Raw genomic sequence first — 15,662 nt, 5'->3', positions numbered from 1 at the left:
CCATTATTATTTTTCACAACTAGTGATCCACAACACACAATTTGGGAAACATGATATAGGTCACTTGATATGCTTCTTTATAGCTGACCCCAGCAGTTCCATTCTGGTTTGATTTTTCCTCTCATTCTGCACAAATTTACACTGTTGAGAAGGGGACATGATGACTAAGCAATAAATCTGTGTCATTCATTTAGCCTGTTACAGAATGGTATCTATACATTACTTAATTCTCTGAGCAATCATATCAGATAATAGAGCCATTATCATTTCTATTTTATGTATGAAGAAAAGTAAAATAAGTATATTGTACCCTGTTGAAAAACAAGTTTTAAATCAATGGTGTTAAATCCCTAAAACTGAAAAACAAGTAATTAGAAGGACCTATATTTTTCACTATAATACAGTCTTATGTTAGCATCATTATTTTTTACATTGATTGAATTCAATTCAATAAGTTTGTTTCAGGCACTAATATTAGTCACTGTGAGGAATAAAAAAGTTTACATCATTGTTTGAGTTTGGTATACAAATTAACTGCACTGTTTTACTTTCTCTCCCAGATTCAGAACCAGTTGAGAGATATGATATAGGAGTTAGATAAATTAAAATAAAATGTCATAATTTTTATTTTTACTGTAGAACTGATTGGACAATATTATTCTGGATATGTACCTAATGTGCTTGCTGTACCTTTGCCCTGGAATTAAACACACATCACAGCCATCCACAAGGTGGTTTTGATACAGGAGAGCAGGGGTGTGTAGATGCTGCTGACACGTTGGCTCTGTAGAGGAGGACCCAGAAGGGGCAGAGCCTGGAAAGCTTAGTCCTTTCCCCAGAGACATTCTGCAGCTGAGCACTTCTCCCTCCATGGGGAGGTATGAGTGAAGGGAGAACAGGCCAAGAGGGTTACGCTGATGGAATTACCTTTCTTATGGAAACATGAGGCCAGAGAGTACAAATTCGGCTTAACATGATAATTAAATATGTTTTATTTGGTCAAGTAGCCTAGCGTGTTTGGATAATAAAGCTCACTATACTTATTTGCCATGACATCAGCTTACTTACTCCAAAAACATCTCTGTTTCATTATATTAATGGTACTACCATCTAATCGGTTTTCCAAACCAGAAGTTTGAGTTGCCCTAGAGCCTTCCCTTTTCTTCTCTCCGTAGCTACTAGTAAATAGCAAACCAAACCATCTCAATTGTTTTAGTTTCAGCTCTCCCATTTGTTCACTGTTTCCTTAGTATCTGCCAAAGCTTTCCTCTTTTCTTTGTTCCCACTGCAAATGTCTTAATTCACCTGCTCTTGACTTGATTATTGAAATGGCTTCCATAATGGCTCCCTTGCTGGCACTCTCATCTGCTCTAACTTATCTTCTACATTTCTCACAGTAATTTTCATGTTTTAATATTATTATTTTGAAACAATCAAAAAGTTATAGCAAAATTAGAAAACAATGTAAAGACCTTTTTGCCTGGAATTATTTGTAAGTTGCTGATCCCATCAGCCCCAAATACTTTGGCATGTTATTGCTTACGAATGTGGACATGTATCCTTAACCAGAAAACAAAATCAGATATTGAACTTTGGCATGTTACTAGCATTGAATCCTATAACCCGATTCAAATATCACCAATTGTCATAATAATGTTTTATGGCAATAAGATCCCATCCAGAACCATACAGTGTGTCTAGTTCTCATCTCATTTGACCTGGAACAATTCCTCAGTTTTTTCTAGACTTTAAAACCATGACGCATTTGAAGATAACAGGTCAGTTACTTTATAGATGTCCCTCCATTTGGGCACAAGCTAGGCTGAGAGATCCCCCCCCCCCCCCGCATGAATATCATGTACTGGGCTTCTAGTATGACATAAATTTCCATGACACTGATAGTGTTTTATTTCAAAGGAAGTCCTATGTATTGTAAAGGGTGTCCCAAAATTCATGCAAGAAGTAATTTTTTTTTTTATATATATTTTATTGATTTTTTACAGAGAGGAAGGGAGAGAGATAGAGAGTTAGAAACATCGATGAGAGAGAAACATCGATCAGCTGCCTCCCGCACATCTCCTACTGGGGATGTGCCCGCAACCCAGGTACATGCCCTTGATCGGAATCGAACCTGGGACCCTTCAGTCCGCAGGCCGACGCTCTATCCACTGAGCCAAACCGGTTTCGGCGAAGCAAGAAGTAATTTTGATAGAAAACAGGTTTATAATTAAAAATTGTAATTTTTTATTGATTCATAAAGTATACAGTATAGGGTTATGTGTGGATTAGCACATCAGGTAAATGGCCTCCACAGCTTTGCTGGCACATACGCAAAGCCGTGGTCTTCACTGGTCTTCATTGTCCCTGCTCCTGGGCCATAATTGGTACTTGGTAATGTTTATCAAATTGAAGGGATTTAAATCAAAGGGCAACAGATACTAGAATCTGATTCAATAAACCAAGTAAAATTAGGCTTTTATTTGTTGTTGTTGTTGTTGTTAATGCTCACACAAAATTTAAATTTTGTGTGAATTTTGGGACACCCTTTACTTATTCTTAAAACTTCATATCGTCTTAAATTCATCCATATAAGTATTTGTACTGTCACATCTTTCTGGCTTGAACCTTAAGCTCTTTTTTCTATCTACTATTTATTTACTTCTTGGTGATAACCCTCATCACAATTGCTTTTACATATACAGGGTTGGGCAAACATAGGTTTACAGTTGTGAATACATGAAGCAGAGTTTATTCTTATATTATTACATATTAATTATTGTATTATTTTCCATATGAACAACTGTAAAACTACTTTTGCCCTGTACTTTGGATAAAATGATCTTTTAAACTGTAATTTTCTTACCAAACCAAAAAAAGGGGGTGCCATTATTTTTATTATATAGGAAGACATTTGGGGTAATTGTAGAGAAAAATAAATACAGCATGGTGCAATGGAAAGTGTATGCATTGCTTTGAAGTGTTGAGGGGGCTAAACTGTAAAACTGTCTTTGAGAGTTACTGAGTATCCTTTGAGAAGTCTCAATTTCCCAATCTGTAAAATGTGGTAAATAATATTCACTTTTGCCATGGTTGTATTTGCATGAAAAGTATATTGTAGGATGCCTGACACAGCATGTATTTAATGAGAGGTATTATTAGTAATGATGTAAAGTACAAATTGGAAAGCAGAATGACTTTTGGTAGGTTAAAAAGCAATGCATACTGCACATTTATTTGTAAAAAAATTCTTTGCTCTCATGCACACAGTAGCATATGCTTCCTGCTTTGGCTGCTCAAAACATATCTTCTATAAATCATTATACAATTACCTCCTGCTGTTCTTAAGCAGAAATTGAAAAAAGAGAGAAATACACAAATTGCCTATATCAGGAATGAAACAGGGAATATTACTACAGACTCTATAGACACTAAAAGGTCAATGAAGGAATATTGTAAACCACTCTACCCATATAAATTTGACAATTTAGCTTAAATGAATACCAAACTAGCACAATTCACCCAATATGAAAAAGATAACATGAATAGTCCTATAGTTATTAAGGAAATCGAATTCATAATTTATAAATCTTTAAAGAAAAACAAGTTGGTTTTGCTGGAGAATTATAACAGATATTTGAGGAAGATTTTTTTTTAATCCTCACCCAAGGAGTGAAGATATTTTTTTCATTGATTTTTAGAGAGTGGAAGGAATGGGAGAGAGGGAAAGACAGAAAGAGAGAGAGGAAAGAGAGACATTGATGTGATTGATTGCCTCCCTCACACACCCTGACCTGTGGTGGGCATGGAACCTGCAACCCTCAAGTGCACAGGCCTATGCTCTAATCACTTAGCAACACTGGTCAGGATTTAAGGAAGATTAAGTTCAATTTTAAACATTTTTTTTCTGAAACAAGAGAGGAACTTTGCAATTCATTTATGAAGCTAGTATTTCCCTAATACCAAAACCAGACAGTAAAAAACAAAACAAAGCAAAAACACTAAAAATGCCCAATAACACAAAAAGCAAATACCACAGAGCAGTATCCCTCATAAATATAGACACAAAATTTCTTAATCTATTAGTAAGTAGAATTCAGCAAGATATAAAAAGCATTATATACCGTGACCAAGTGGAGTTTATCCCAGGGATATGAGACTGGGTGAAAATTAATGAAGAAGAAATCCACATGATCATTGAAGCAGATCAATTGAAGCAGAAAAAGCCATCAACAAAATTCAAGATCCATTCATGATTTTTAAATGTATTTTTATTGATTTCAGAGAGGAAGAGAGAGGGAGAGAGAGAGAATCATTGATCAGCTGCCTCCTGCATGCTCCCTACTGGAATCGAACCTGGAACCCTTCAGTCCACAGGCCGATGCTGTATCCACTGAGCAAGACCAGCTAGGGCCATTCATGATTTTTTAAAAAATCTCAGAAAAATAGAAGCAATGGAGAACTTCCTCAACTTGATCAAGATTATCTATAAAAATTCTTTAGCTAGTATTTAATGGTGAAAATTTGAATGCTTCTCCTCAGAATAGGAACAAAATAAAGATGTTCACTCACACATCATTGTTATTCAACATAGCACTGAAGTTCTGGCTGTGCAATAAAAAGGGGAAATAAAAGGCATAAGGCATGTGGATTGGAAAGGAATAAATAAAACTGTTCCATTTGCAAATGACATAATTGTCTAGGTAGGAAATCCCAATGAATCTACAAAAAAATCTTCCTACTAATAAGTTAATTCAACAAGGTCACAGGATGAAAAATAAACATTTAAAAATCAATTGCATTTCTATAAATTAGCAATAATCATGTGGACACTGGAATTAAAAATACAATATCATTTATAATCAACATACAAAGCAAAGAAAAATCTACCAAAACATGTATAGGATTTGTGTACAAAAGTACAAAATAGTGGTGAAAGATATAAAAAATGCAAATAAGTATATAGAGAGTGTTTATGGATTAGAAGACTCAATAGTAAAGATGTAAATTCTCCCCCAATTGACATACAAATTTAATGTACTTTCTCTCAAAATCCCAGCAAGATTGTTTAAAGATATATACAAGATTATTCTAGAGTTTACATAAAAATATAAAGGAATTAGGATAACTAAAACGATTTTGGAAACAAGAATAAACTGGGAGGAACTAGTCTGCCCAATGTTAAGATTTATTTTATAGTTACAGTATTCAATACTATATTAGCAAAGGGATGGGCACAATGGAACAGAAAAGAGAACCCAGAAATAAACCTACACAAATATGCCCAACTGATATTTGACAGAGGTGTCAAAGCAATTCAATGGAGAAAAGATAGCCTTTTCAACAAATGGCGTTGGAGCAATTGGGCATCCATAGGCCAATATCTGTCCTAAGTCTCACACCTTAAACAAAAATTAACACAAAGGGATAACTGACTTAAATGGGAAATGTAGAATTAGAAAACGTTTAGAAAAAAGTGATAGGAGATACTTTTTTGGATCTAGAGCTAGGTAAAGTGCTCTTATACTTTATAACAAAAACATTATCCATAAAAGGACAAATTGACAAATTGTGCTTCTCAAAATTAGAAATGGTTGCTTCATGAAAAACTGTTAAGTGATGAAAAGACAAGTGGAGACTGGAGAAAACATTTGTGCACTACACCCCTGCAGAATAAGAGTTTCTAAAATGTATAAAGAATACTCAAAACTGAACAGTCATATAAAAACAAGCAATCCAATTAGAAAATGGGCCAAAGACATGAAGAAACATTTCCCTACAGAGTATATACAAATGGCAAATAAGCACATGAAAAGATATTCAACATCACGAACAATTAGAGAAATGCAAATTAAAACCCCAATGAGCTATCACTACATCTATCAAAATGACTAAAATAAAAAATAGTGACAACACCAAATGCTGGCGAGTATATGGAAAAACACATACATTCCTTGTGGAAAGTGAAATGGTACAGTGACTCTGGAAAAACAGATATTTGAATATTTGAATACCTAGTTCAAAAAATATTTTTTTGCAGGAAAGTCATGACTATTTTAATACTTGGAGAAGCTTCTCTGAGAATCAACTTCATGATTTGGAGGTAAAAAAAACACTCTCCAGGTTTTTAATATCTATATTCAGTCTACAGCAACAACACTTTTATTGAATAAAACTAGAATAAACCCCCAAACTTCTAATACCCTTTCATGTCTGTCTATGTGTATATATAGATTTCCAATTCAGGTTTGAATAACTTGTATGAAGAAACTCACTCATATGAAGAAACATATATTACATATTTTTCATTTTAAAAATTTTACACTCATGCTTATGTATGTTAAATACTATGGATGTATTAACAGTTTTATAATTTGTTTCTTTCAATAGAAGATGAGACTATATGTTAATGCATAGCCAAATATCTCTATATAAAAATGAAATGAATTAATAGAGAAAAGCATAAAATAGAAAGATTTAAAAAATTTCTGCCTTTCAACACTGAATAACACAGTTGAATTAGATTTCATTTGTTCCTGTGTTCCACCTACCTGTATTTTCTTCAGCACCCTTTAAAACAATGATTTAAAAAAAATCAGTGCTGTCAGTAGACTGGAGAGTAGGAAAATTGCTCATTGATATAAATATGAGAAACTCAAGAGCTATTAGGCTCTTGTTCTACCTGTACTTTATGTTGCTTCTTTTTGCTTTATCTATAGTGTGGTGTCCTGGCCGGGGCGCGGGGGTGTAGGGGGCGATGCAATTTAAAATTCCATATAACTGTGTTTTAGTTTCAGCTCTCCCATTTGTTAACTGTGAGACTATCTCTAAATCTCAAGTTCACTGCAAAATGGAAAGACGAATAGCTACTTTCAGTACCAATCTTATAGGCTTAAATGAGATAACAAATTTTAAGTTCCTAGAAGTGTATTACCCCCTCTTGGGTACTTGATATTTGCTTACACCCACTTTTGCCTGTCTATGTTTGTCCATAATCTACATAGCAAAGGAATGGTATTTTGCATACCTGAAGATAAGAAGTTCCATATCTTCAAAATAAGCCTTAATCATATCAACTATTATATTCATGACCAAAATAAAAACAAACACACAAAAAAACTGTACTCCATATTCAGGTTTTTTTCCCTTTTACTGAAAAGAAGAAAATATTATTTTCCATTTGTGTGACATGTGAATAAAAGTTTAATAATATTTACCCCTACTGAGTTGTCTAGATTCCCTCCCTCTCTATACAGGTTTAAGAGTGATTAAGACAGAGAAATAGGAGAATTCTAACTCAAGATGGCGAACTGATCCCAACTGTTTACATCTTCCCTCTCCTGAAATGCAATTAAAATGGTAAAATAAGTATACAAATAAGAATAACTCCATAGCAGTGATGAAAACCAGAGAGTGGAACTATCAGAGGCATTTGGGAACTTCTGAAAGAAGTTCAACTGAAAAGAGAGAAACCAAGGTCAATGAACAAAGTAAATAACCTCTGAGAAAGCAGAGTTAATGCAAGAAAAATATTATAATCAGTATCCTCAGGAAGATTTGAGAAGTTCTTGAATTCATAAAATTAAGAAGAGGCTATTTTTAAAATGAAATTTTTTGAAAATTAAAAATAGGATCATTAGACTAATGATATATTGTCATGGGGATGTAAAGTACAGCATAGGAAATATAATCAATAACGTTGTAATAACTATGCATGAAGTCAGGTGGAGGCTAGACTTATTGGGGGAACACTTTGTAAGTTATACAAAAAAAAAAAATAGGATCGTTACACCTAAAGTCATAAAAAAATGCCTAAAAGTTTCATGCCTTATCTTATTTTTTAACTGATGTAGCTCCAGAGCCTACAATAGTGTCTGAAACATGGCTGATGGTCACTAGTACTTTTTTGAACAAATTAATGGGAATGGTTTAGAATACCAAATTATAGAATACTCCCAATATATAAAAAAAGGAAGGGTCAAAGAAATCCAAAAGCCATTTACTAAAAGTTCTAGAAGTAGGAGAAGTCACAACAGTAATTGAGAGAGTGTGGTATTAGCACAGGAATAGACAAGTAGATCAATGGGAATATAGTAGAGTCCAGCAATGTAAAGCCAGTCATATTTGGAAATTTAGTGTAATAAAGTAGCATTTCAAATCAGAAAATATATGACGGTATTGGCTAGTAGGCTATCATTTTGGGGAAAAATAATTAGAATTGAATTGTTTACCACATACCAGATACACAAAATATTCTAGGTTGATAAAAATTCTAAAAGAAAATACTACTGGTCTAGCTTCCCATTTTTTACAATGCCACCTCCATCTCAGGTTTGGAAAGTATTTGAGAAAGGATCTAATTTATTACCATTGACTTGACATAATTTATCAATGGTTCAGTGTTTGGATGGAAAGTCTATCATTTCCACGTATGTTTATGGATGTCAGTTGCTAATTTTTTGACTTTCAGCCATCTTCCCTTGGAAGTCATTCTGAACTTGAGTTTTGCTTGAATAATTTAATACCACCATTGACTTTTTCTAGCACCACTTTGTCTTTGTACTGACACGAGAATGTCCCTCTAGTCCTACTTGACATTTTATTAGGAGGTTGATGAGGTCCCTTTATAATGAAAGTAAGTGAATTCAAATGATTTTAAATCCAAGTAAGTGGATTTAAAAAATGTCCATTAGTTTAAGCAATTTGAAAATAACAGAGGAAACATACAAGTGGATATTTGAAAGTTACATTCCAATCCAGAAAACACTTGAAAGTAAATGCACACATTGCCTTGATCTTACCCTGATCAGGGGTTGGGTGTTCTTATTTTACTCATAAATGAATCATATCTGTCTCGGTTGCAGAAATGCCATGAAATTATTAAGGTTGTATCAGAATATATCAGTTCATTTACATCTTTACCGAATGTAAAGAGATTCTATGGTAATTGGTTCTGATTAAGAGAATCCAAAGTAAGGCTAGGAAATGCATGCTGTTCTGTATGTGACACCATTAAATTCGCACATTACTCTTTTTAAGGTAATAACCTAAGATGGCACTGGCTTCATGGATGTGGGACCAGTGCAGTCCCAATGGGCATCACGCTCAGACGGGCCTCATGCTTGGGGTTTAATGCTCCTGGTCAACTGTCTAAATTTCTGAATGATTTTTACCTCTGATTTGTTTTCTAAGTGAAGCCTGTGTGAACATGGAGCCTGTGCTGGGGCTTGGAGCCATGGCTCATCTGTGGTTCACCTCCCACCATCTCCCCACCTTATCAGGTGTGTTCTTAGCAGTGAGACCCTGAACATGGGAGGATAGAGACTTGAGGTGCACATGCTAAGTTGCAGGACAGAGCCTGTGGGTGCCTGTGAGAGTCTGCTCTCATCCTGTGAGTGTCCCAGTGAGACATTAAATAGCAACTAAGACCACATGACAGATCTAGAAAGAGACCATGGAAGAAAGGAAAGCTTGGTTTTATATCTGCTTTTGGAACAAGGGGCCCCACATCTTCACGTTGCCCTGGTTCCAGCAACTCTATGGAGCTGGTCCCAACTCTTTCACAGTCATTCGTGTATCTGTTCAATTTCAGCTCCTCAGAGACATTTCCTAATCACCCTATCACAGGGGTGACCCACTTTTTCTGTAAAGGGCCAGAGAATAAAGTAGTTCAGGCTTTGTGGGTCATAGAGCCTCTGCTGTAACTGCTCTGCTCTGCTGTGATAGTATGAAAGCACCCATAGACCAGATATAATGAATGGGCATGTATATGTTTCAATAAAACATTATTTATGGACACTGAAATTTGAATTTCATGTAATTTTCACCTGCCATTAATATTATTTTTCCTTTGCCCCTCCCCCCCAATCATTAAAAAATAGATCTGTAGTTTGCTGATTCTGGTTAAGTAAATATGTATGGGAGCAAGTCCTTGGGAAAGTAGGGAGAGATGAGCGCTGGACCACAGGCAAGGGCGGGAGATGTTTTAAAGGAGAAGTCACAATGAACACAAGTGCAGCTCATTTTACAAATTGAAACTTGGCAAATTCCATTTGTAATTTTAACGTTTTTGTGAAAACACTTTTCTTTCTTATACTGAATAGCTTGGTAGGGTTCCATCAGGATAGTTTTTTTTTAAGTGAATGTATTCAAATCAAAGCAAGTATTCCAGGCCCATCTCCATTTTTAATAATGCTACTATCTCTTTGTTCTTTCTCCCATTACTATTATTTCATTTCTCCACACAGATATTTCTTTAATCCTGCCATTGTGTTTTGTGTTTTGAGGCACCATTTGCTTATGTCTAGATGTGAACACATGGCCTTTCCTTTTATTTGAAGCCCTTCTGCTTGCTACTTATGTGATCTTGAGTAAATAATTTAACCTCTCTGAGCCACTGATTCTGTGCTAGTTAGGCTAAGTAGTGCTAGCTGACACGACAGACCAACCCAGAATCTCAGTGGTTTAACATAAAGGAGGTTTTACCTCAACTTCTTAGAAGGTCCAATGTGGATTGAATGACCCTCCTTCATCTTGGAACTACATCATCTGCAGAGTAAGAGAGGGCTGGAGAAGGCTCACTTCTACAGACAGTCTATTGGTCAGAATTAGTTACCTGTCACCAACCTATATGCACATAAGGCTTGGAAATAACAAGCAACCTATGTTTATAGTTTTGTTGAGCACTAAATGGTCTCTTAGAACAGGGGTTGGCCAATGTTTTCTCTATAGGACCAGGCAGTAAATACTTCAGGTGTTGTGGATAATGTGGCTTCTGTCTAAACTTAAAGTAAATGAATGGGCATAGATATGTTCCAGTAAAACTTTATTTTCAGCAACATGAGGCAGGCCAGATGTGGGCCAGAGGCCGTAGTTTGCTGATCCATATGATTCTTCCTTTTTATTACCTCAGATGCTCAAAGAGCTTTGGGCAATAACTCTCCACTCTTTGTTCTGAAGAGGTAAATAAGAATGGGGTCAGCTGATCACTGATCAATGGTTCCTTCCCTTCAATTTCTATTAGTTTATCTCCCTTTCTCCAGATATCTTATTTGAAGTTATGCTGCCATGAGATCATAGCACTTTGCTCAAAGAAAGAAAGGGAAAAGGGAAAGTAAAATGTAGATTTGCATGACCATGCATTAGACAGTCTACACTGAGTCCTGAGAGCACACAAGCATACATCTTTCATGTTCCTGTGTAGGAATATATACATTTGTGTTTCCCATTAAAGAACTTATCTTCTGGTATTTACCCAAGCGAGAAATCTGTGAGCCACCCTAGACTCCTCCCTTAAAAATCAATCTTCCCATACAGTCAGATGTCAAGACTAAAAAGCTAACCTCATTAGCATCTCCTAAAAACATCTGCTATCTCTAACCCTGTTGCCATTGCTTTACTTAGGATCTTGTTATGTCATGGCTGGAATTCTATAACATCCTCCTAATTAGTTTTCCTTCCTCAAGTCCAACCCCGACCAATCTATTCTCTAAATTGCTAAAGTAAGTTTATTAAAATGCAAACTCAGCTATCAAAACCTTGCTTGAAAATCATTCAGTGTTTTTTTTTTTTTAAATGTTCACATTAAAGACCAAACTCATTGGCATGGCATTTAGAGCCCTTTATGATTTGGCCCCTGCAACTTACAAGATCCCACGTCTTGAACCCACCACTACCTTCACGTACTCTGCACCATAGCCACCCCGACTATTTATAGTTTGTATTTCCTTTCTCCCCATCCTCTTTTGTCCGCCTACCACATGCTTCCCACCTCTGCTTCATCAGAATTCAACTCAGCCACCAATCACCTGCTCAGGAGGCCTTTCCTGATTCCCTCCCTAAGTTGGAGACCCACCTTTGGGCTCCCTTTATATTCTGTTCCTCCACGTATCATAGTCCTTTTCACTCTACTCTACTGAAGCATAATTCTTGGGTGGCTTGTCTCTTCCCTCATGCACCATTTCTTCGCCAACAAAAGTTTATCATCACCTGGACCATAGAGACAATGTCTTTCTTATCTGTTCCTGTCACAGTGCTTACCATGGCATCTGCAATTTGGTCACTCAGCAGGTATCTGTAGAATGAATTCATGTAGCAAAAAAAATATATAGCCTGTTTGCTTTTATTCTTTTATGCATAACAAATTGTGTTCGTATATAAATAGAACTTTGGGTGGTCCGGGTTCAAAAACATTTATTTAAGAAACACTTAAACATAAAGAAGTCCTATACATCAGTTAGCTTGACCTTTATAAAGTTTATGACAAGGAAAATTATAAAAATTTGGTTTATGGCCTGTTTACAAAGTGAAACAAAAACACAACATAACACAATAAAACAAGACCAAGATAATGGGCATGGCTGTGTTTTTATTGCAGCTAGTGTCATAGTTCATGACTTTGTTTTCTGTAAGAGAAAGTTTATTTAGAAAGTCACAGAGGTAGAAAAAGTGAGCTGTGGAAGAAATGGGCTCAGAGCTTAGGAGAAAGAGAAAGGCAGGAAAATGTGCGTTGAGGGAAAGGTGTGGGCTGCTCCATTGAGAGAGCCGCCCGTAGTTCATGACATTTAATTGCTGTTATACAGTCTAGAGCAGGGGTGGGCAAACTTTTTGACTCAAGGGCCACAATGGGTTCTTAAACTGGACCGGAGGGCTGGAACAAAAGCATGGATGGAGTGATTGTGTGAACTAATATAAATTCAAAGTAAACATCATTACATAAAAGGGTACGGTCTTTTTTTTTTTTTTAGTTTTATTCATTTCGGCCCACGGGCCATAGTTTGCCCACAGCTGGTCTAGAGGAAAGAATATTGAATGTGAAACTGAGATTCAGCAGCTTCAAGGACAGACATTTCATGGAAACCATGACTGACATTGAACCCTGGTCTTTCATACTTCAAAAGCATCTGAGTCCTGTGGGCACTCGTTTGAATTCCATTACTGAGTTGATGTGGCATAATAATAAATGACTTGCAGTTTCTTGTATAACAATATTTATGCCTCTCAACCTCTTTCATTAAAATATTGCAATGGTGAAAGAATAAATCATATTGTGATCATTTGTACCCTTTATGTAAAAAAAAAAATAACCTGTAAAACACAGATATTTTCAGTATCATTTAGTTTAGATTATAGACTAAATGATACCTACTTTAAAAACCATGATCTGGAAGAGACAGGGTAGCTGAAATATTATGCAAGAAAGCAATCTTTGAAGTATAGTGATTAAATTAATAGGTATTTGAGGGCAATGGAAACATTGGCAAACCGAAAGTAACTTTGGGGAAATAAACTTATTGTAAAGAGATTGAAGTTAACCTCTTGTTAATTATTGTGAGATCGTTACTTTTTCAGTAATATGAATGAGAAGAATAAAAAGTAAAAATACTTGAATTGATTCTTGGGAAATGCACACAATTCTGAGAGCCAAAAAGAATGCAATCTTTTTTTTTGAAGGACAATGTTAGAAGCTCTGCTGGCAGGGAAAAAGAGTGAACATAATTAAAACTAAGAGAAAAAAATAGAAAACTGCTATTGGGAACAATCTATTACTGACACACAGTATAGATTATAGGTGTCATTACTCCATGATTTTAACTTTTATTTTAAATTGTCTTTTCTTGCTATTTGGGGATTAATTAAAACCCTTAAAAAATAAAATCAAAGTTTACCACAAATATCAAGCAGATTCTTGGATCCTGGAAAATGCTCTATATGGCTTCAATTAATTCCGATGATAGAATTTCAGCATATGGTACTTAGAGACAATATCTAATGCCACCATTCCTTGGTCTATATAAAGAATTTTAAAAAAATAGAATTGCCCTAATAATGCTTCAATGTCATGAGATCCCTTTTATTGTTAGATTCTATATCCTCAGGGTCTGGCAAATGCCAGATGTTTCATAAATGTTAGTTGTTTGAAAGGTGACTTATAATTGCAACTTTCCAAATTGATCATTAAGAGAAATTCTGCACACTGCATTTTTACATACTTCTGGAGAAACCTAACAAAGAGTCTAAATGATTTAATCAACTATGCCATTGTAGTTTTTCATTAAATATTTTCCATTATTTAATTTATTAAGGGATTATTTAGTGTCCTTCTATAAAGCACAGTTATATTTTAAGTATAAATCCAGACAGTTTAACTGAAAAAAAAAATCTTCACTTAGATTAAACTGATGGGGAGATGGGGCTAAAGATGAACATGATCATATTAATGCTGTCATCATGCTCATTTATTTTAGCCTAAACAACGAACCTCTATTGTGTCTTCTCTGGATTTTCACCGGATGAATCATAACCAAGAATATTTCGAAATCAACACGTCTACAGGGTGTACAAGCTTCCCTTCCAGCCCTCCTGTTAGTCCACCCACCTCTTCTGTGGGAACCGCAGAGGTCAAGAATGAGGGAACTGGCCATCCAGGTAAAGCAGTTCACTATATTTCTCAACTTAACTAAAGCCTTTATGAGTTAGATTCATTAAGAGGAATCCTTTGTACAAATTATGCTGGGTTCTTTGATCACCTACATGTGAAGCAATGTAGGGCTTTATGATTTTTGTCAGAGTGTGGGTATAATATTCTTTCTGAATACATTAATGGTCTTCTAGGCATTAGATATTAAAGATGATGTTATAATGATATTATGATAAAATAATAGGGGTAAATACTACTATTTACCCCTCCCCACATAGTGGTAGCAACTCATCAATATATGCCATCTAGCTCTGAAGCTAGAGACTTTGGCTCAAGGTTATCTGGGAAGATTAAATTGAACAGTGTGGTCTAAGTGGGCTATCAATCTATTCAAATCAAAGTGAACTTAGAGAAGAGGGGTGTGAAGAAACAAGCCTAGGGGTAAAGGATCCACACCCGGTAGTCAAACATACCTGGTTCCATCCAATCAGATTTGCAATGCTTCCCTTCTTCGGGGGCTAGGAGCTAATGACTGGTGGACAGAAATATGAGAAGTGGGGCCTAAAGGATATCTTCTGTTTATATCTAATTTAAAGTAAGTGAACTATCCAACTACTTTTCTTCAAAGAGGTATTATTTTAAAACTCTGTATATATAATTAATATGACTTTTAGAATCATAAATTATTGTTCATGTGTGTATTTCATGTAATTATGTTCAAAATGAATGTGTGTAGAACTGTATGAAAGAATACACATATTCTTATTTAAGTCCTTTACACTGGCTGTGCTTTTAAGAACACTTTAAGAAGACTAAAATTATTTCAAAAATTTAGCCAGAGAATTATTTTCCCCTAGGAAAACAACTAAGATTTTAAAAAATAATGATTAATGGAAGTGGTGAGATTGATATTCTGTGGAAGCTATTCTTCAATCTTTCCATGGCAACCAGAGTGATATTTACAAAATGTAAATCCAAGCATGTCATCATCGTGCTTAAGATGCTAGATGGCTTCTCACTGAACTTAGAATAAAGACCAACTCCTTACTGTGGCCAATGAAGTTCATTGTAGCCTCGCTCCTAACTAGCTCTTTAACCTAACCTTTTGCAAACCTATCTTGGCCCACACAGGCTGTCTTTGCTAGGCATTCTGGCTCTGGGGCTTTTGTACTTTGGTTCTTGCTGCCTAGAATCCCTGTGTTCAAATTTTTATGTAACTGAGTTTCACTTGGGTTTTGACTCAGAT

General features: G+C 35.5%; 1 protein-coding gene across 8 annotated transcripts in view; it reads left to right on the top strand.

Moving 5' to 3' along the window:
* Window positions 1-15,662, top strand: part of ANKS1B (ankyrin repeat and sterile alpha motif domain containing 1B) — an 812,878-nt gene that overhangs the window by 275,969 nt on the left and 521,247 nt on the right. For all 8 annotated transcript variants that reach the window (XM_081080965.1, XM_081080961.1, XM_081080962.1 and 5 more), the window contains exon 12: window positions 14,244-14,424. In XM_081080965.1, coding sequence (XP_080937091.1) covers window positions 14,244-14,424 — 181 coding nt within the window. The remainder of the gene's footprint in view (window positions 1-14,243; window positions 14,425-15,662) is intronic.

The sequence above is a fragment of the Myotis nattereri genome (assembly GCF_964212035.1).
Source record: "Myotis nattereri genome assembly, chromosome: 2".
Classification (NCBI taxonomy): Eukaryota; Metazoa; Chordata; class Mammalia; order Chiroptera; family Vespertilionidae; genus Myotis; species Myotis nattereri.
Note: the sequence above shows the minus strand (reverse complement) of the source record. Positions and strands in the feature narration are given on the sequence as shown.